At 31.4% G+C, this 23,666-nt stretch overlaps 2 protein-coding genes across 2 annotated transcripts in view; one reads left to right on the top strand and one right to left on the bottom strand.

Moving 5' to 3' along the window:
- LOC125067482 (suppressor of lurcher protein 1) overlaps window positions 1–23,666 on the bottom strand; it is a 229,540-nt gene that overhangs the window by 182,410 nt on the left and 23,464 nt on the right. Inside the window, exon 3 of the mRNA XM_047676140.1 lies at window positions 16,096–16,273. Coding sequence (XP_047532096.1) covers window positions 16,096–16,273 — 178 coding nt within the window. The remainder of the gene's footprint in view (window positions 1–16,095; window positions 16,274–23,666) is intronic.
- Window positions 1,366–15,148, top strand: LOC125067484 (myosin regulatory light chain, smooth muscle). Its single transcript, XM_047676141.1, has 6 exons — window positions 1,366–1,505; window positions 1,959–2,056; window positions 4,604–4,739; window positions 5,036–5,155; window positions 8,395–8,531; window positions 14,858–15,148. The coding sequence occupies exons 1-6, from the start codon at window positions 1,467–1,469 to the stop codon at window positions 15,030–15,032; spliced, it is 705 nt and encodes a 234-aa protein (XP_047532097.1). The 5' UTR covers window positions 1,366–1,466; the 3' UTR covers window positions 15,033–15,148.

Genomic DNA, 23,666 nt, shown 5'->3' with positions numbered 1-23,666 from the left:
TTAGGGTCACGCTTTTCAAGGCTTGGACATCGTGCCTGTGGTAGAACCGAAAGACGACGCGAGGAACTGAAGTAAGTACACGTTTTTTAAGGAATTGAATGCTTGAAAAATGTGAATATGGAAACTATGACAATGTCCTGGAACGATACGAAATTTAAAGTCAAATTGGAAAGTCTGAGATGAGTGCATAATTATTATATCATTAGCTACTTTACTTTTTTACATTAAAAAAATATATATAATTATAATATTGAATCCAGAATTTAACATAAAAATAAAACATAAATATATTTAGCAAATTTTCAAAGCACGAACTCAATCAATTGAATAATAATATTTTACGGTAATCAAATAATCGTAAAGAGAATGATGCCTTAATTTTGAAAATATTTAAAAAAATATTTAAAATTAAAATATATATTGCATTTTGTCATTGATTGCATGAAACATGAAAAAAAAAATGTTTAAAGCACTCTAGAGCTTACTCTACAGACAATATTCTTTTAGCTGAGATGAGTAAAAGCTTGTAAAGGAAATTCAACTCATGACTTATACATCGCTAAGTGTTACAAGAACAAGAGAGTATTTATGAGCTATATAATACAGCATTTAAAATTAGTCCATACTGGAATAAAATATATTGTTTTTAATTCATAGAACAATTAACCTACCCCTGCTGGACGTAATGAATGAATGAATGAACAAATATAGAGTTACAAAAATATATATTATTACGGCTTTCAAAAATTTCAAACCGTATCATGAGTGATGACCGAACCAAATTACTCACTAAATTTTATTGAAATTCGATATCCGTTACGGAGTTTACTTTGTATTTTATGTAGCAACAAAAAAACTCGATTTTTCCTGAAAAGCGCTTCCTGTCAGAGGACGACGAATCTTTATCGATGTCCGTTCGTCTTTCAATTGTGAAAAGATAGTAACATGATCATTCTGGTTAATAGCCGTTTCACATCAGCAGTGCACATTTGCATTTATTTCGGAAATATGTTCATTTGAAATTCCATCCAAATCCACCAAATCAGCGTTTTGAAATTAATTGGGTATTTTATTATAAGTTGAGTTTACTGTCCTTAGACATTGGATAGTGAGCTCATCTTACCAGCACACCACCACAAGAAATATTAACTCTCCTTAACATCACCAATGACATTGCTTCGGTATACGAAGTATGTGAATAATATAATTTATTAAATGTTTAATAGTAAACGTAATCGTGCTAGATCTAGAACCCGACGACCTAAAAATTGAAGCGCAACTTCCGTCCAAAGATTAATTAGTCGACGCAAACACTTATCTGATCCAGTTGCATCCGAGCGTAATAAATGATAATCTCCGTTGAAATTGCAGTGTAAATATAATATTTAGATTTAGTTAGTTTTCCAGCAGTACGCAGGTCAGACGCAGACGGTACGCAGTCAGCTTTACGTTTGCTACTAGGCAGTATGGCTGACGATAATTCAGTCAAAGCTTCGAAGCCTAAGGTAAATAACTCAACCGTTGTAAAGGCGTATTCGTTTATTCTTATATATAGGTTTATTATGTATAACCTCTGGTGTTTAAGGATACAAAGTTCTTTTGTACAACGAAACTGTTATTATAATAAATGTTGATATGTAACAATGACTTACCTTCTCATTAAAAATATAAATATATTACGCTAAAAATTTATAAATAGAATAATTTATATTTATTTTGTATCTTAAACATCATGTTAGTAATAAATCTGTAATATGACTAACTTTTAAAAAATTTATTGCCATACTAATACGTAAGTGTGATAAAATTGTGGAATTTCACACAAATAAGACAATTATTATTATTATTCCTGAGGACGTTTGAATTCAATTCTGAAATTAATATGCATAACACTTTTTATCTGAAAATGAATTAAGGTCAGTCCTGTATAGAAATGTTTTTAAAAATTGTTGTTACAGAAAAGTAAAGGCGACAAAAGTCGGAAGGAGTCGGAAATAGCGCAAGATGAAATTAAGAAATTCAAGGAGAATCTACTTCAGTCCGCTACAACAGGAGAGTAAGTTTATTTAAGTGAGCCTTTTTTTAGCTTGGCTCATATTTTTAATTAGCTGAATGAATAAAGTACTAGGAGAACAAGATAGTCCAGGGGTTAAGACAAGTGAAGCTTAATCAAATATTATGCTCAAAACCGAGCGATTATCAATCAAAAAATCACAATTAAAATCAAAATATTTTTTATTCAAGTGGGCACATAAAATCACTTTTGAAGCGTCATGTTACAGTGTTGAATTAAATGTAAAGCTACCACCGGCTTGGAAAGTAGATTCTAATAAGAAGAACCGGCAAGAAACTCAGTAGTTACTCCTTTCCACCATTTTAATTACAGAATATGTCAGTAAAGTACAATTAAATTTTTATATACCATGCCTTAAATCAATAATGTCTGAGTCCATGCTTTTTTATCTTTAATATAATCTTGCATTGAATAATATGCCTTATTTATCAATGTTTTTTTGACATGATTTTTAAATTTTTTAATAGGCCCAGTTAAAAATAACTGTGGAATCTTTATATAGACAAAAACGAATACCGATCCCCAGGAAGGATGTATTAATTTTGAGAAATCAGAAACTAGGTGTTATTAGTTTACCTTTCCTCCTTGTGTCTATGTCTATACAATGATTGTCACCATTAATATATTGGACAACACCACTTTCATTAGCTAAAGCACTTGTGTTATGGAAAATCAGAGGTAATGACGGTACCACAAACACCCAGGTCCAAGACAACATAGAAAACTAATGAACTTTTTATATATCGACTCGGCCGGGCGGCTCGAACCCGGGACCTCGGCGTACCCATGAAAACCAGGGAGATCGTCAAACCATTTCCTTGAAAAAATCTTAATTGTAAAAATATTACTGTGAATATGCATAACATTGTTGTAAACGTATTGAAAAGCAACTGTAAATATACCTACTTTATTAAAAACGTCCCGAAGGGTCGTCTCAAGATTATAAATAGACCGGACAGCTCTTTTTTGCAGTTTTAACGTCCGCAGCGTTACCCTAAAGCCAAGTGCTGTAAGACATAATACCATGAGAGTAACGAAAGTTACTAGTCGAGCAGAATCAACAGCAGTTAGTTGCTTAACTTTTTTAACTGTGTATGTTGTGGAGCTGAGTCTCCTATCAGGGAAATGTATTATCATATGCTTTATTGATGTTTATAATTCGTTTCATACTCGATAGTGTAAGAAAACATTGTGAGGAAACCTGATTCTTTCGGATGACGGTCTAATACATATGTATTCTTCCAAATTGGAGCAGCGTTTTGCACCATCAACTCAAAGAAAGAGCTCTTTATCGTTTTTATCGTCTTTATTATCTTTATCGTTTTACTTTACTATAGATAAAAAAATATTTTAATTATTTCTTAAGACAAAGTGCCAAAGACGCTAACCATGAATCATCTCCGAATAGCTTTTTTTTTTTTTAAAACAATATGCAAACACGTATGCAAAATAATCTTTTAAAAACTACACATTTATATTATATGTATATTTGTTAGGAAATTTACGTCAACATGATGTCTATATTATTTTTAAAAACATTTTATAACTAACTTTAAAGTATATGCTAAATAAGTTTAAAAAGCTCCATCTCTCATTATGTAACCTTACTTAAAAGAGAGAATAAATGTTTCCAGTTTTTTTTGTGGATAATGCTTCAAAGGTCTTTGAAAGCTAATACTTTTAAATTCGTATCATAACACGATTTTTCTCATTATAATTTCCGCGTACTAAAACTTTACGTCTGTAAAGTGTAAATTAAATTAATTTTAAATATTATTATTACAGAAAAATACGTTTTATTTTTATTTTTATAATCACAATTTTGGTTACAGACTTTTGTGTCGAGGGTCTGGTATTTCTATGCAATTTAAATATGAGTCTGTATTAGCAGTCGTAGATTCTAGACGACATATTCATTGACTCAGAATGAGTACTTGAAGGGATGATATTTGTAGAAACACTAATCTTTAATTTAAATTACAACTAAAGCCGGAGTTTTATATCAAAGTATCAAGAACAGACTATAATTTGAATTTTCGTTAATTAACTTTGACTCAGTCGAAAATTAAGTTATTAAAACTTACCTCTGAATAAATATCTCTAAATAAAATTTAATTAAATTGTGGTTTATATATATATATATATATATTCTCCGAAAATATTCTTACGTTATAATTACATTTTTGTGTGGTTGACTTTGATTAGTCAATTAAAATTTTCTTTCGTATATAATTAAAATTTTAAATTATATATATTTTTTTAGCAGCGGTAATTATTCGATTTAATTTTACAAGAAAATCGATTTTCTTTAAAAGAATCTACATTTTTAATACCATCATAATAAACTTTTTACGTCCTTGATTCATGTATATAGCTCTACCACGGCCTTTATTTAAAACCCATATTTTTATTTATCTCAATTTATATATTCATTATAAATAATAGTTATAAAAATTGTAAAATAAGATTCACGCAGATGCGATTCATATTTAAAATGATAGAAACAATATTAATTGTAACTATTTTCAGTACAATTATGTCTGAAAAGAACATCGAACCCGAAGAATCCCGACGATATTCGATGTGTAGAGCGCGCCAGTCAATATGTGTTCCTGACAACGTCTTGGCTGAACTCGATGAAAATAAAATTTTTGAACTGAAAGAGGTACTAATATTTTTTTAATTTTAATATCAAATGGGATAACTTCACCTTTGAAGTTATATTAATTTTAGACGTAGGCAAAATACCAATATCACCTGAGAATACACTGGCTCACTTGTCCTTCAAATCAGAACAGAGGACCTAAACAAAGCTCTATCACTGAGTCTGATGCAGTGATCCTAGATATTTTGTCCTTTTTTACCTTGTCTCATTAAGTTATTTACAAGGAATGAAATAGGAAACATATAAGTTATTATGTTGGCTAGCTACTAATAAAAATTATACTTTTTATAAATCAGGCATTTCTCCTGTTCGATCTGAATGGTGATGGATATATTGACCACAACGATTTATGCGGAACCCTTATTAGTCTTGGAGAGCGAGTTGACGAACAAGCCGTTAGAAACATGCTCGCTGAGGTAAGTTTAATTAAAAAGCAAATATAAACAACGCATGAAGCAAATTTTAATGTAATAACTAATTTGAATTGTATCGCATCGTACAAATACATTTCTCTCTTTCTGTCATTAGCAATTTGACAATCAAAGGAAAAAGGCAAACCAACTTAACCATGCTATGTTTAGTTAGTATACAAAGTTTAAAAAGTTTTCTATTAGAAGTGTTGAACAAAATAAAATCTGTTCTAAAATTTAGTCGTAGTATTTCCAGAATTTTATTCTTTTAATAAATTGTTAGTTTTCAATTTTTTTTTTCATTTCACTATTTTTAACGCCCTAATTTTAATTCCTTTGCCGTATAATATCGTGAAGCTCGTAATAACATAACACACTTTTGTAAAGTAACTCTCTCCATTATATTGTTTGAAACACACAATTTCGTTTCATAAAACAGTTTTCTGTATTTTCCCTAATTTACTAAACATAAAATGATTAGAAGGTACTTGTAATTAAATTTAAGAAGCAATAAGTTATTGATTAAAATTAAATTGAAATACGTCTTTAGATAGGCAGTAATACGGCTGAAAATTCCAACGTTCCAGATACGAAAAGGCATGTAATATTGTTGCGTTAAACTCAGTTATGTTACGCGAGAGTAAAAAAGTATACCTTAACTTCTTAATAGACCTTAGAAGTATGTATGTTAGTTGCTATAGCCACAATTCAGTCAACAGAACAGAACAGAGAAAAGTTAAAAATACCTACACAGAACTAAATTAAAAATAACTACTGTTGAAATCATGGTCGCGTAGAATGGTACCAAGAATGTGCTAGCAGCATTTCCCCGTTGAATCGCAATTTCGATTACTTTGGCAAAAACTGAACTAGACCTACTGTCACCAGTGTAAGCAATAAGTGTTATAGTTTTAATTTTTTTTTTAATAGTCCAAGCTCCAACTGCCGGCGAAATAATTTGAAGTTAAAATACTTGTTTGCTTTTAAATTTTGCTCTACGTCTCTCTTTTTTATCTTACGGTATTATTTCATTATTATTGATGATAGAGCTCTGCTCACGTATGATAAGTACTAAATACACACTAATTATTCATCTATAGCTTCTTTTGATCAGGGCCATCGTGACTGAAATCGTCTGAAAATATATCTTCTTTGTTTCTTTCAAGGCTTTGGTCTGTATATTTTTAATCGAGACTATATTATGCCGGCATTCGAAATGAACTTATTCATATTTTTACATAATTATTTACGACGTAAGATGATAAGTTAAAAGCTCCTTTTATCGTTTTGCTAGTGTTATCCCGGCATTTTGCCAGTACTCTAATTACTCCAAATCTGAGCGATTACCATCTGACCTCGGTTATCCTTTATGACCTTAACAAGTTGCTTTACATTGGAAATAATCTAACAACGATTTTACCAATCGAATCTATCTAGTATTAAATTAAGAGGAATTAGACCATCGTGTAAATGGTAGCTAAAGTATGTTTCGATTGTAAAATGGGCCACGTGGTTAGTGGTCACCACAGTCCATAGGCATTTGTACTGTAAGAAATATTAATCATTCCTCATATTACCAATGTACCACGAACCCTGGGAACTAAGATGGTCTATCCCTTGTCTGTAGTTACACTGGCTCACTCACCCTCCAAACCGGAACACATTAATACTAAATATTGCTGTTTGGTGGTAGAACATACCATTGCTGCCCAGGCAGGCTTGCCCAAAAAGCTGACACCGAGTAAATGCATATAAAAATCTAAGTTGCTTTTAGTATTGTATTTTCCTTGTAATAACATGGAAGTCGAATCATAGTCGTTCCATAAACAAGCCATTGTTTACATGAAACCGGTAATGTCATAAAATTTTATGTTCGTATGAAAAACTTTGCTTATTTCCTATAAATAATCAGTACTACTTCATAAATTCATTTTTACGAGCACGTTTTAAGCACTCGCTTGTTTAATTCAAATGTACATACAAAAATGGCTTTGGCTTGGTTTCGGTTTTTCTTTTAAGCATTGGATTAAATTTGTTTACGTTGCTGTTAAATCATATTGCCGATCACAAAAAAACTTATAGTAGGTTGAAAGAAGTACGTAAGGCTAAGAAGAATCAGCGAAAGAAACGAAGCGGGATTATTTCTATCGTTTAAATGCAGAACGAGCTTATCAGTTTAAATGTATTTTACTTTATTGATTGTTACCTCAAAACTTCGTCATTTATTATACGATTTGGATTATTTTTATTTGCCTGAGTATACTTTATTTCTGATCACGTTTCAATTTAAAGAAAAAAGTTTAAAGTCGGATAATCTTTTATTCAAACTTCATTTTATTATTTTCTTTGCAGACTAGTGCTTATGTTATTTGTAAACTAACCCAACGTAGATAATTATGTACAACCCTAATGTGTTTTATCATGTAAAAGACTGAGAGCCAGTGTTCCGCAGACTTACAGTATAGTAGCAAACTCCATACCAATGCCAGGTATACTGTTTCACCTGCCGTTGGGGAAATGTAGGATGAAATCGAGGGTTCCTTTGAGCGTGCCAAACATTATTATGGAGTTTGCTACTATACTGTAAGTCTGCGGAACACTGGCTCTTAAAATATAAGAATTATAGTTTAATACAAACACAAGTAACTTTAAAGGTATAATTTTTAATTAAAAATATTTTTTTTAGTCATTCCTAGCATTGATTTGTAAATTTTAAAGATAAATAGATCTTGAATACAAAAAATGATATCTAATATTTAAATGAACTATGAAACCATTTAATGAAACATATTGGTTAGGGAAATGTACACTTTGTAGCCGTCGACACATTTACGGAGGCACTACTCGCAAGTCGACGAACAATATTACATTATATAGCTTTATTAGAACGTAAGAGATTGCTTTTACAGCTTCTATTTCTTTGCATGGAATATGTAATGTTTTTTAAATGTAGAAAATCGTTTTTGTTATCATACTAGTATAGATATTTTTATCTTTTCAGAGGTTTGTGTTTTCGTATTTATATGAAAGCTTCTATTGTAGAGGGAATTGTCACGTTCGAATTCTTCTTTTAACGCGTAATAGTACATTGATTATACAATTTGAAATTAGAATTAAGTTATAAAAATATCTATTAGAAGGTTGTCTTTCTGGCAAGTTTATAGTGTAGTCAAATTGCGTCCAGGCGATTTGTGCCTTTTTGTAAAAGTTGTCAGTATGAATAATAATAAAAAAAAATATTTTAGGCATCAAGCCCACTGGATTTCGACTCCTTTGTCAACCTCCTCGGTTATAAGACCTTGGAACTCGACTCTGAAGAAACCCTCATTGCAGCGCTTTCTCGGTGGGACAGTGAGAATACTGGCTACATATCTGAAGACAGGTATTAACACTTTAATAATTACTAATTACTTTTTTAAATCTCGAATATCACTTATTTCAATCGGATACATAAAATGTCTCTTGTAAAATACTTATTCGATATAGAAGCGTTATATAATATATTTATCATGATTGTCATAAATGAAAAAAGTCACAATTTAACATTGTAATATTTACTTGAATACATACCTTATAAAAAATACATGCAGAAAGAAGTCAACTTATTAATATTTTAGAAAATAATTAGTTTTTGAATTAAAGTAGAGATACCAATGAATATCAAGAACTCTCACCCTTACGAATAGTGGTAGAGTTAGGCCGAGTAGGTTCTACTCAATAAGAGACGCACAACGCTAACCATTACACAACTACTCTGGAAAACCATCAATAGTGACACGTGAATAGAATACGTAATATAATACAATAGCGTGAATATTGATACATTTACGCTTCGAATGTGTTTTTCTAAGTAATTTATAAAAAGCTTGTTCAACAAAAAAACCTTTCTCGAGTTTCTCATCCTTAGGGAGACCAAAAATACTTGATATATTTGTAAAGGTGGCTGTGATAAAAGTTTTTGTGGGCATCATATTTGTCATTTTTATTTGGCACAGTGTAACATTCTATAAGAAATGATTGTTGCGGTTTACACCTCTGGGAATATAATGAAATATAGCGATAGTCACGCTAACACTACATAAATATAACAAAATATATTTAAAAAAAAAAACATATAAAATGTATTGTTAGTGATTTGATTGATATTTTAAAAATAAAATAATAAATAGATATTTTAAATTTATATAAACAGTCCGTATACAAAATAAAACGAAAAAATCAAAGTTGACTTAAAAAATAAGTTTAAGGTTTTAAGTAAAAGTTAAAAAAAAACTTAAGTTATATATTAGAAGTATTCGAAATCTTTTTTATATTTTACAATTGGTAAATGGTTTAAGGTAGTGGTTAGAGTATTGTTTAGTTAAACAGCCCAGCAGTTTAGCAATTGTCCAAATGTAACTTTGTACATACTTTCAAAGAGTTAAATATTTTGGAATGCAATAAAGTGCATAAATAAGTATACATGTATAAATAAATAAATATATGTTTTGCAGTACCAAATTTACATACAGCCCTGAAGTGCTACCATCAGTAGCCCATTTGCTAGTGTGCCTACTTATTTTAAATAAATAAAAGATAAATCAAATTTTTGTATTCGCAAAAAAGTGTTTTTCTAAGATATGCCACATAAACTTCCGTCGAAGAGAAGTTGAAATAAGAGAGAAAGTTGGCTGACATTCATAATGATAATTAATATAACATCGTCACGTACGTTATAACCAAGAACTCGTTCCCAACTATGCGGATGAACTTACTTATCTAATCTCTGCGGCTTCAAAACTTTGTCCGGAGTAAGATATATAAGTCTAATAACTAAGTCATTTCATTTATTTTCCTAACTTCAGAATACGCGGATATTATATCTGTTACAAGTAACGAAGTTTACGAGAATAGAAATGCATTATGTTCAAATACATTTGGGGCTATTTTTTTACTATCCTTGTATGCGATGAGATACCCACCAAAAGTTCTGAAGTTTTAGAGTTTTTCGATAATCTGCATTTTATCTCGCTTCACACACTGTCTGCGAAACATATTTCCAAAATACTCTCCTAGGTGTTGAACTTTCAAAACTCTGTTACAATAGTCTACAATAATATTTCTACTCATAAACAAATGCCTAAATACCGATTTTCGATATTTCGAACAGTGACAAAAGATAATCTCATCTACAAACTCCCACCCCCGATGTCACTCTCTTGATTGAAGAATTAGCAGCAACATCGTAACGTTACATTACATACATACATTAACAGCCTGTAAATTTCTCATTGCTAGGCAGAGGACTCCTCTCCCTTTGAGGAGAAGGTTTGGAGCATATTCTACCAGGCTGCTCCAATGCGGGTTATCTTTTCAAATATCTAATTGCATATTTCTAACTACCAAAAATCACGAACTCCTATGCAAACTTTCAGCCCAAGTTTCACCCACTGTGATAAATTAAAAAAAAAAAAAAAAAACTGTAATAACTTTCTTTAATTTAATAATATAATCTTCAATACCTGGAATGGAAATGTAAGAAATAAACATTATTTCTATAATTTTCATCCCAATAACAATATATAAACATTCAAACCCCATTTAAGTTGAGATCCCCTTGGAGATTAAATTTTAAAATCCTTATGATTCTAGTACGATTTTCTGTGCAAAATTTAATCCCTTTAGAGATTAAACCCATTAGTTTAGGCACCTTCGCAAAGTCAAGGTTTCTGATTTTTATTTAACGACTGCAAATAAAATAATAAAAGAACATAAACGTACTCACCACACACTCATCAGATATTTTACCGCCAAACAGCAATACGTTTCGGTTGTTGACCGGTTTGAAGGTTGAGTGGTTGGTGTAATTGGTGATGTAAGGTATGGTTATAATTTTTATAGCCACAATGTCTATGGACGGCGGTGTCCACTTGTCATCAGCTGAACCATCCGCCTTCCTATATCATAAAAAAAAAAAACAAAAAAGGTGTGCCTTATTAATCCGTTAAATAATAAAGCCTTCACAAGCGATTCATAATATATAGTGATACAGACTACCAGTCATGCTTAGTCAGAGCTAAGTTTAATGAATCAGTTTAATTAAGTATTGAACGTTCCCGCCGCACGGGGAATAACAAAAAGCGTTTATTAATTAATTCAAAGCTTGAATGGAAATTATTTTGAACGAGGAAGTAATATTGGGAAAATGTTTTCATAATAGCATGCAGCTACAAAAACCGCAACCTGAATACAAGATTTTTGGGCCGGATGTTCCTTTGTATAATATTAATGATTAATAAACGATACTATATTTATCGAAAGATATTCCTAAAAAAACTTCTTTTTCAATTTTAACGACTTGGATATTACATTTTTATAAATTTTATATTGTAAAATTAACTTGTTGCTCCGTGCGGTTGTAACTGCGTTAAATGCTCTGCTTTGTGATGTTAAATAGGTAATTAAATATAAAACATTTATATTGTAACACATATCTTAATATCTTTATCGTCTTCTGATTTACGTCGCGCATTTACGTGCGCGTGTAATTGGCATGATTTTTTCCGATTTCAATAACAATTACAGCCATATTTCAGCCAATTTAAATAGAAAAACTTATGAATTAGAACACTTTAATATCATTAACTATTCCGTCCATTAGTAAAAACCGTTTGAAAATCTGTTCGATAGTATTTGAGTTTATCGCGTTCAGACAGACATACGCTAGTGGTAAGGCTGAATGGTAAATTTTCTATACATTTCATAAACTTGTTTCAAGTATTTTATTTTAATCACCATAAAAGTGTTATGGCTAAGTAATTTTAACGAGCATAATTAATTGAATAAATCGTAGCTAAATTTTTTGTTCGCAACCTTTTTCTCAACTTAAGATTTAATAGAATTCTTAGTCATTATTCTTTACCATTTGCAGTTACAATAAAATAAACTCAACGTCCATAAATCTTTAGGCGTTTTAGAAAGAATGAAAATGTAATATAAGACTTAGGTAAAAAAATTTTTATGTACATAGAACTTGGTCCGACAAACCGATTGTATTCGAACAGATTGTCCATATGCCCCAGGGGGCTTAATATTATTTGTTCTATTTTTCCTGTAAACTGAACCTGAACCTGTTACTTCTTATAACATTTTTTTTATTTCTATTAAATCTAGTATCTATGCTTAATTTTATAAAATAGTGTTACATTATAACAGTTGCGGTTTTTTAGCCAAGTTAGATTTATTTTTTTTTTACTCGCTGGAAAATCACACTCCGCGCATGAATCAGGGCGTATGTGGGACTCACTGGCACCAGTGTACCGACTAAAAATCCAGTAGCGCCTTCAAGGTGCACCACGGTTTCGCTAGGGTATACAAACTAGTCCCTACGGCAGTTACGGCCCGGGAGAGAAGGTGCACATTGGGCCGGTCTTGACTTATAACGACTAAAATGCCTTGCCTAATCATTAACATAACTATTACATAACATAACATTATGAAAAGTATAATTACGATCATAGGGGTCCAACTTATCGATATTATCCATTAGCATTACGATGGTATTGATACAATCAGAAGTTAGTTATTTTTAATTTATATTGCCTTAAAAAATTCGGATTAAGTTTTATACAATCACCAAAATACATACGATCCTTGACAAAGACTTATTGGCTTTAAATGCGGTGTTTATATAGATCATTTTGATTGTTTTTAATTCCTTCTGTATTGATCGTAGGAATATTTACATTAAGCCCTTACTAGATATATTCGGTCGGTAATATTTAAATTTCTGACACAACGACCTACGTTTACCATACGACATTTTTGTAAGTCCAAACCGATCTAGATCTAGATTAAAGTAAAACAAAAGCCCGTTTTAACTCAAACAATGTTCCCTATTGCGAAGTTTCTAGTTTTGGAATACCTGCCATTCGTTTTACGTGCTCTTCTCGTATCTTCCTTCCAAAAAGGTCATACACTGATGCAAGATCTTGCAGGAGACACGTTAAGAACGAACGTAAATATCTCATACGAATATTCCTTTTCTCGCCTGAGAACAATAGTAACATACATTTAAACAGAGCAGTAATATTCTGGCTGAAATATAATAAATTAATGATCAGTGCATCGCAAATTTGAGATGTTTATTTAAAAGCATTATTTAAATTTGATTATATGTATTTTTTGTTATATACCGTTTGCATGTTTGAAAAATCTATTTTCTTAGCTGAGGATACCACACAATTCATGTGCTTAATTTGATATGAGGCAAACATTGACCACACTAGGAAATCTTAGTTGAATCAATATGGAATACCTTTGGTAAATAAGACTCAATAAACTATGATTTTCTATGTCCATTAACGTGTATTACAATATTAACTTAAAGACATAACAAAATAAAATAATGTTAATTTCTTTAAAAAGCTGTAACTTCTAAAAGGACTTAATTTATAAGCATAACACCTTAAAACAATTAACAAAATCAACTCATTTTAGAAAAGAAAATGAGTTAAATAATTGCCTTAACGACTGTTTTTTCTTAATTTAAATACATAAAGTACTGTTAATTTTAACTTGATTTTCCTGGATGAAATGGCACTGGAGCTGAATTGCGTGCTACTCAACACATTTTCCTGGTTCAAAATTCGTATAAAACTATTGATATTGACCGTTCTAAATATTTTTTTAAAAAAATCTCTGCAATAATCTGCATGGAAATTAATAGATTCGGAAAGTATTTTCGCCAATCTGCAGTGAGGTAACGCGGCTTAATTTTTATTTTATAATATAGTTAGCCGAACGAACAAATGGCCAACAAGCCCCTGTAAGAAATATTAACCATTCCTTGCATTGCCAAGGCGCCACCAAACTTGGAAGCTTTGTTTACGGAGCTTTTGTTTTCGGGTGGTTATTTAAAAGCAAAAAGGAAATAAATTCAAATTCTTTCTACATTGTCCGTTGCCTTGATTTGTAAAATAATTTAAATTTAAATATAATATTTATCTTGTATATATTCAAATTAATAGGATATTATCTTTATGATTTAGGCTTAGACATTTAGTGGACGGGAAATAGGCCACCTGATGGTAAGGCTCAATCACCTTTCAAACCGGAAGACAACAAAACTGTACTTCTTTTTGTGTGGTCGTAGAACCTCTGTGTGGGTTGTATCTACTCAGACGGGCTTTTTCCTACCACCAAGTAATTTATTAATATTAATAATTATTACCTAATCGAGAATATGCATTGGTCCAGCAACTTTTTAATCTGTTAATAATGACGATTATTATATACACGTTTAAATTATTATTGAAATATTATTTATATTTTTTAATCCTTTACCTACCTAATTGTGCAATAAAAACAGTGCAATAAAAATGGATTTAGTAACATACGACTTGTTCATAAATTATATCTATCTGATCACGTCGCTTCTATTCCATTACCACGTGAAAAAAAGATAAACCAACTTGTCAGAATTTCAACCACCATGCCTAATGAGGCCGAGATTAATTATAAAGGCAATTGAAGTTCGTATAACTCAGCAGTGCTTTCCCGGGCTTGAACCTGTCATCTTCCCTATAAATTAATTTAGCAACCGAACCATTTCAGCTCTTAACTTACTTACTTATTTACGTAATTAAAGTTAAAACTCATGGCGTGAATTGTGGCTACCTCATATAGTAAAGATTGGTTTAATGTACTCGTACCGCATTTGTGTTTCAGAATTCGTCACGATTTAATGACATGGGGCGATCGTTTCACTGAAAAGGAAGCTGACTATGCTTTAGACGGGGCACCGACTATTCAAAAGGACGGATACACTTTCATAGATTACAAGCAATTCTGCACCAAGCTCAGCGGACTCAGGAAGCCTAACAAACATGCTTTAGAAGTTTGAGAGAGTATTCGGAATATGGGCTCGGAAATACGCATTACTTTAATGTTGTTTGCTTTTCACGTTTATTCTAAACATTTTGGAAAAAATTGTGATTGAATAAACTTTTTGTATTTTAATTTTACTGTTTTCTTGTATTTATATAGTGGTCATTTAGATAGATTTTAACATGATCTTCATTGAAATAGTTCAGTGTCGTGAGCTGATCCACCAATCCCCTTGACATTCATTTTTTTAAAGAATTTATAATAACTTAAATTTTTTCTTAATAAAGCAATTTTAGCAAACTGGTAATTATCTTATCGCTTTTAAACTTTTTTGGCTTATTCGATATTGTGTTGTTTTAGTATTCAACAATAAATTAGTAGGTATAACATATTTTTTACACAAATACATTTTTGGAGAAATTAATTTTGAAAGGATTGATTGATAATTCAAGCCCTAAAAAAGCTTCTATAGAATAACGTTGAAATTAAAAATCTGAAAATAAGATTATTCTTAATAATAAGAATTGGTGCATCAGATATTTGTAAAAATTCTAATAATACAGGATGAAAGTGTGTTATTTCTGTGACCACAACCGCGGGAATTAAAGTGTTTTAAACAATACCTATTTATATGTTTCGACTATTTCGTCTGGATAAAAATATAATTATTGTACACTTTATTCTTTTACAGACACTAAAAATTGTTTGTATCCTACAAAGTTTCAATAATAAATTGATAGTTATAATTTGGCCACAATTATATATATATCCTATAACCGATAGTTATGACTTTTTATCTATACATATAATAAAATTGGAGTATTTGTTTGTAATATTAAAATAACCCTTTTTTACTAAATGCATTTTATATATGTATACAGGGTACATATACCAAAAAAACATTTTTTACAATTTTTGTCTGTCTGTTTGTTCCGGCTAATCTCTGGAACGGCTGAACCGATTTTGAGGGATATTATAGATTAAAAATAAAATCACGCTACAATATCCAAAAAACTTAAATTCAAACAACACGCACAAAGTCGCGGGCACAGCTAGTATAAAATATATAAATAACTTACTCAACATCATCTTTGTACACGTCGAAATCTGTGAACATCAGTTCAATTATCTGATGAGGTGCGGCTATGAAGGTGTAGAGGAGGCAGATGTCCCGTGTGTACGGCAGCGGATAGTCCGGACTACTAAATGTACCGCGCTCCTTTCCGTTTGTAGAAGTGAAGCGAATACAGGAACAACCTGATGAAATAATAAATCAAATATAATAAAATAATAATAAAAACTTTATTTAGTAACAGTATAGTAACCCCCTGTGGGAGAACAAGAGAGGAAGGGGGCTAGCTATATGGCCTTTTTATATTATATATAAACTATGGACCTATCAATGTGTGCGCAAAAATGTTATACTTGAAATCGTTACTAGGAAATAAGCGAACTCATGCTGGCATTTATAATATTGGTTAGTATTGATTATTTCAGCTTGCGGAGCCAAGATCATTTTTCACATGTCGGAGTTGTGATTTAACGACGGAATGCTGCTAGCGTTCTTGAGATCATTCTACGCAGTCATGACTTTTATATATTTCGTTTCGTTTTTTCTTCTAGGCATAATGTAAATTTATACTTAAAAATACCTATGAGACACATATGGTCATAAAAGGTGGTCAATATTATTCTTATTTGCGATATGTGCTGAAGTCTGTCAGTATAGCCTTTACTGTTTGTCTCTTTTTTTTCAATTATCAAACAAAAGAGAATGATACAAATATATACATTAACATAACATAAACAGCTTGTAAATTTCCCACTGCTGGGCTAAGGCATCCTCTCCGTTTGAGGAAAAGAGTAAGACAAGGTTTGGTACACAAGTGGCAGAATTTCGTTAAAATTAGACACATGCAGATTTCCTCAGGATGTTTTTCTTCACTGCCGAACACGAGATGAATTATAAACACAAATTTAGCGCATGAAAATTCAGTGGTGCTTGCCTGTGTTTGAACCCACAATCATCGGATAAGATGCACGCGTTCTATCCACTGGACCATCTTGGCTACAAATACTTACTACTCTTTATTACTAAAAGCGATCATAAAACTATGATATAAGTATATTTATATTCAAATAAGACAAATAATACCGCAGATAGTCCCAAATATATATATATATATATATATATATATTTATATATAGAGAAAATATTAAAAATGTACTTATTCTTAAAATCCACAATTTTTCATTATTTCCTCGATCATTTCTTTACAAAAAAGCTTAAAACAAAAGAGGACCGAATTTTAACTCTCTTAAATATTTGAGTAACACCCGAGGCCTGGTACGAATTCAGTGGTGCTTGCCTGTGTTTGAACCCACAATCATCGGATAAGATGCACGCGTTCTATCCACTGGACCATCTTGGCTACAAATACTTACTACTCTTTATTACTAAAAGCGATCATAAAACTATGATATAAGTATATTTATATTCAAATAAGACAAATAATACCGCAGATAGTCCCAAATATATATATATATATTTATATATAGAGAAAATATTAAAAATGTACTTATTCTTAAAATCCACAATTTTTCATTATTTCCTCGATCATTTCTTTACAAAAAAGCTTAAAACAAAAGAGGACCGAATTTTAACTCTCTTAAATATTTGAGTAACACCCGAGGCCTGGTACGAAATTAGAATCGTGGATAATAATTACTCGGCCAGAACCGTTGTATAATCGCAGCTTGAAGCTCGAGTCCGGAAATTGGGACGGCTTGACCACACCATCCGGCATCAGCCGACTGATATATAGTTAAATTGTGAATATGGTTCAACTTTATACACATTAATATTGATTGCCTGTGTCTGAAAATGTCATGGTTCTACCACAGTTCGGCCATTGACAAAGTGTTACGCAATGAAATGTAATTTAATTAATTTAAGGACTTATTTGTAATGAATCAATCTGAATAAAAACAGTTCCGTGATTTATGTTTCATAGTTCAGTAACTAGTGACGTATTTTATTTAGTCACTCAGTCGTTTATTAATTTATTTGGTCATACCAATCATACACATAAAAGTTCAATAGAAGGTTGGGTATCAATATTATTTATAAGTATTTTCTTTTTACATTAACAGCCAGTAAATTTCCAACTGCTGGGCTAAGACCTCCTCTCCCTTTGGGGAGCATATTCGACCACGCTGCTCCAATGCGGGTTAGTGGAATACACATGTGGCAGAATTTCGTTGAAATGAGACACATGCAGGTTTCCTCACGATGTTTTCCTTCACCGCCGACCACGAGATGAATTATAAACTCAAATTAAGGACATGAAAATTCATTGGTACTTGCCTAGGTTTAAACCCGAAATCATCGGTTAAGATGCACGCGTTCTAACCACGGTACCATCTCAGCTATAAGTAAATAAGAATATTAAATCAATTTTAGGACAATATTGAGGTACCCAAGATCGGTGAGCTAATGTTCTCGTTTATCAGCGTCGTACAATCAGCACAATTTTTTTATTTGATAGCGGTAGGCGGTCTGGCAAAAGGGCTAACTGACGGTAAGTGATCACCACCGCCAGACCTCTTTCCGCCTTAATTTTTATTTCACACTTTGGGAAGGATTTTTAATTTTCAGATTGAATTTGAGTTCATCGTTTCATGTGTAATGAGTGATGCAGTTTCCTACTTCAAGACAAGCGTTACATCATTCAAAATAAGTATTGTAATTATATAAATCCTTGAGCTGAGATGGCCCAGTGGTTAGAACGCGTTCATCTTAACCGATGATTTCGGGTTCAAACCCAGGCAGGCTGACCACTGAAATTTCATGTGCTTAATTTGTGTTTATAATTCATCTCGTGCTCGGCGGTGAAGGAAAACATCGTGAGGAAACCTGCATGTGTCTAATTTCAACGAAATTCAGCCACATGAGTATTCCGCCAACCCGCATTGGAGCAGCGTGGTGGAATATGCTCCAAACCTTCTCCTCAAAGGGAGAGGAGGCCTTTATCCCAGCAGTGGGACATTTACGGGCTGCTTATGTTATGTTATGTATAAATCCTTGCTGGTTCCTAAATTATTCTTGTATTCGGCTATTCCCAGAGTAATTTAAGAACTATCTTAAGACAGATCTTAAGATAGTTAAAATTCAGAATGTTTATATAAATACTCTTTTCTAATAGCATTTTAATTTTCTCTTCAAGCAGTAAATGTCGTTTGGCACGAAGAACACATTTTCTGAAGGGCTTTCATAGAATAGCTGCCAACAAAGTTCATTGGATAAATTAAGATCAAGTACAAAAGAATGAGCTACTTCAATAGAATTAAATGGGTCGATAGAAATTATTACAAGTTCCTTCTAAGACAGGTTTATTTCGGAACATTAAGATACCGTCTTAATTTTATGTAAAAATCCTATTAGAGTACCTGCACTTATATTATACGACCCAATAAAATTTAACCGCTGCATTAACAGTTACTAGGTATATCTCGGAACATATTTGATATACATTATGTTTAATTCGGATTACCTTCTTTTATTTCTTCGCACGTTTTTTTACAGAAAGAATGGTCGTGGTAAAATTAATGAATGTAATCATTTTTGTTAATTTTTGAAAATATAAAAATTCAGAAATTAATAGTGTTAATTAAATAGTCCTATCAAACGTCCAAAAATGTTTTCATTCCATATTATAACTTTGTTATTTTATTGTATAGTATAATATAAATAATGTAGACTTTTTCAAATTTAAAACTTAAAAAAAAAATCAGCTGTGGCCCAATAAATACATATATGAATGCATTAGTAATTAAAGCCGGGTCCAGTCCATGAACCTTTTCGAACCCTCTCAACATCGCCCTTCAGTTTACTTCATATCATATCATGACCGCTTATCGAATTATTCTGATCCTGTATCTCGTATCGTATCAGAGCGTATATCATGACTGCGTATTATTATCCGTTTCACAAATGCCTTGATACGCGTCAGCGATACGGTTACGGGATACACATGAACCCCGCTTTAGAAAAATAAATTGGTTTCAAAATCAAACGATTAGCGAGAAATTATACTCATGAAAAATTTTTACTAATTAGGTATGATAATTATGTGTTAAAAAACTCACAGTTTCACGATCAAATATTATTATAGAACTTTATATTGAAGATAACTTAATTAACTTGCTCATTGGGTCAGCTATAAACTTCGTACTCAATATAAACATTAAGATAGTTAACTTCCGCAATTCGGTTAAATTGCTGTTAATTGAAACTATTTGTCGGAAATTCTCTAGATTTACTTTGATCTTCCATTGTGTTTAGAATAGTATAAGCGCTTAAATGGAGACGTTGAAGTACGGAAAAGAACAATTTATTTCGGTATATTCACGTCAGATACAAAAAAGTTATATTTATTTAAATGCAATAAAAATAATAGAATTGATAGATGAAGATAATAAGGATAAGGAAGGAATAGATAGAAGGTTTTAATAGATTTCTAGAGGTTAGGTTCAGATAAATAATCCAAAATAATACGGCTCAAAAGTAATTAATAAAACTACAGTCAGAATATTGCAATGTTTTATAATTACTGCTTTATCGCAAGCGAATCGAAACGTTATCGTTGCTATTTAAACGTTTCAGTAATTTTATTAATACGATCGTTGTATTTCTCACAGTTTCGACTCGATCGAATTTTAGAAGAGAATTCGAGAATGTATCGTGACCGTTATAATTCGTAAAATTGGTCCCAGATCATAAATCATAAATATACAAATTATGAGATCGTAAAAAAAGTTACTTTCATTAAAGAACTTTTTTTTTAAATTATATCGCTTATCGACTAAATTTTCCTTTTAAATGTAAGTGAGCTAACGCAAAGGTAAGTAATAGTGAAAACGTGACTTAAATAATATGCTAATAATTTGTGTAAACGGCGTTACAAAAGCGCCTAATTTTATATATTTATTAAAAGTAAGCAACTTTACGTCTAATTTATTATTCTTTGTCGTTTTTTTTAAATTCGAAATTACTAATGCCATAGATATGAAAATTTTTGGTGGGCGATGTGTAGCTGGTCTTGGTTGGTACCTATGTACCTGTACCTGTTGGTACTTATCACATATTCTAACGCCAAACAGCACTACTCTCACACTAGTATTGTTGTGACAAAAGCCTGTGCCAAGTCTGCGTCGTGTGGACCTACCATAAGGAATAATTAAAAAAATTCTTACAGCACCATTGTCTATTGGCGGTGGTGACTGTTTCATCATCAGGTGTCCCATATGCTCCGCTTATCTATATCAAATCCATAGGCACATTTAAGAAACGAATTTCTAATTAAACAGACATTATTGTATTTTATTTCTCGGCAAATACTTATTATATCATGCTATTCAATGCAGTTTGGTTACGCGCGAGATAAAACTTCGTCCAACACATGCGTCTTCTAAACGTATGGAACCTTCTCATACGTCGAGCGTGAGATAAATATTAATCACTATCGCACATGAAAACTTAGTGGTGCTTACTCAAACTTGAAGTCAAAATCTTCGGTTAAGTATTCTAGCCTCAGCTCTCAGCTTTTATCTCAATTATTATATACGATTTAATAATTACGTCAACTTATAAATATGTTAGTCACGCTCATAATATATATAATAATTAGGGAGACATCCCTTCTGGGTGGTTAAATAACGAGCACAATCTTAAGTTAAGCACGTATATAATTAATTCTGAGGATCATGTTGCTGTATCAAAGGGCGTTATTGTTAAGTTTCAGTCTTAATGACGGTTGTATGGCAGGGAGTACCTAAACTGCTAAAGTTTTATCGTAAACTGCACCCATAAGGATTGAACGTGCTCTGTGATGTTGAAGGTCATGTTTCTTTTGATGATTTTAGTATGTTTTAGTCTACGGCGATGAGGAAGAGACGCAAAGTACACTCTTATTTTTTCCCTCATCATAGAGCAATACTGAGATAGTATTGTGACTGTACCAACTACGCAATGTCATCCCTTGTAGATAGACAGCTAACTGACATTAATACTGCTCGCTTAGTATACATTTATTTATATATGTATATTGAAATTTATAGAAATTTGGTCAAAAATTAAGTAACTATTTTTTTTTACATAATACTAATGAGAATCATGTACAGAGGATTCTCCTTAAATATTGATAGTAACTCACCAGTCACTCTGTATAATTGGACATTTTCATAAGATCATAGAAAAATCAAATTAAAGTATATTACTTCAGGACATTATTATTTCTTCAGCACTGCAGACATATACAATTTATCAAGAAAAAGCTAGTACAGCTTAAGAGGTTGAGAATCTCTTCGGGATTTTTACACGGTTGGAGAAGTGGTATAATATGTATGTCCACAGCAATATTAATTATTGTAAGCGAAACATTGGCAAACGTATAAATATATAATAATTTTAAATGGTAATGAATGATCTATATGTTTTACAATAACATTATATAAATATAATTTGATTTGACTACACAATATAATACAGTTAATAGTAAGATTAAATTTTGTTTATTCATTTTTTTTTTATTATATTTATTCAAATTTTCGTACGAATAGATATAATTATTTAATATACATTAGCAGCCTGTAAATTTTCCACTACTGGGCTAAGGCCGCTACTCCCTTCGAGGAGAAGATATTAGAACATATTCAACCACGCTGCTGCAATGCGGGTTGGTGGAATAAAAAAAAATTACACCAGCATCAGAAGTAAAAATAAAAATACTTATACAAATATTTTTAAGTTAAGTTCATGTTCAATGTTTGTTTTTTTAAACAAATAGAAATGGTCAAATGAATGTACGTAACATTCAGTGAAAATCAAAGATCATTAAGTAGAAATACAAATTGATATTATAAAAATAATTTTATAAAATCTATTGTTAAATAAAAGTTTATTTATAATACAATCATATAAAATCAACTACAAAATAAAAGTCTTTCATAAGTTGAGGTCCTATCATAAAACAGTTTTCATTCAAAAGTAAACAAAGTTTGAAAAGCGATTGAAATTGTAACGGTAACACTAATATGGAACGATAACAATGATCCGTGTGTAGGGCAAATGAATTATTACGTGCGTTCTAGTATATAATATAGTTTTTACAATAGATTTAAAACAATATTAGTCATGAACTACTTTTTATAACAGATTTAATATGATTTCTAAGCTAATATTGTAATGCGACGTTAAGTTTTCACCAAACTACAGAATAGAATTTAATGAAAGTGGTATAAAGAAAGCTTAAGCTCCAAAGAAGGACATAAGACTACTTTTTATCTAGATGTTACAGGTGCTAGCACCTGACGATCAACCCCTAAAATGCGAGCAAAGCCGCGGGCGACATCTTGATTTATATATAAGTGAAATACAACTCATACACATACACACACGAGATATCCGAAACTTTAAGCTTGATTGACTTGAAATAGTTACTTCTTTCGCGAAGTAGACGCTTAAAGAAGGTTAAGGTTGGAGCTAAGGGACGCAGGAAGCTAGAGCTCTTGAATCTTATAAAATAGGATATAACATCTATAAAGTTTCTGTGACGTCAGATAGGTTGTCGGGTATATTTAAATCGGAAAC

The sequence above is a fragment of the Vanessa atalanta genome, chromosome 11, assembly GCF_905147765.1.
Source record: "Vanessa atalanta chromosome 11, ilVanAtal1.2, whole genome shotgun sequence".
Classification (NCBI taxonomy): Eukaryota; Metazoa; Arthropoda; class Insecta; order Lepidoptera; family Nymphalidae; genus Vanessa; species Vanessa atalanta.
This window is presented reverse-complemented; position numbering and strand designations above follow the sequence as displayed.

What these genes read in the sequence shown, in the direction of transcription:
- LOC125067484 (XM_047676141.1), top strand. Translation starts at nt 1,467, where the DNA reads ATGGCTGACGATAATTCAGTCAAAGCTTCGAAGCCTAAG. An exon ending in TCAAAGCTTCGAAGCCTAAG is followed by an intron (nt 1,506 to 1,958) that starts GTAAATAACTCA and finishes TTGTTGTTACAG; the next exon opens with AAAAGTAAAGGCGACAAAAG. An exon ending in CAGTCCGCTACAACAGGAGA is followed by an intron (nt 2,057 to 4,603) that starts GTAAGTTTATTT and finishes AACTATTTTCAG; the next exon opens with TACAATTATGTCTGAAAAGA.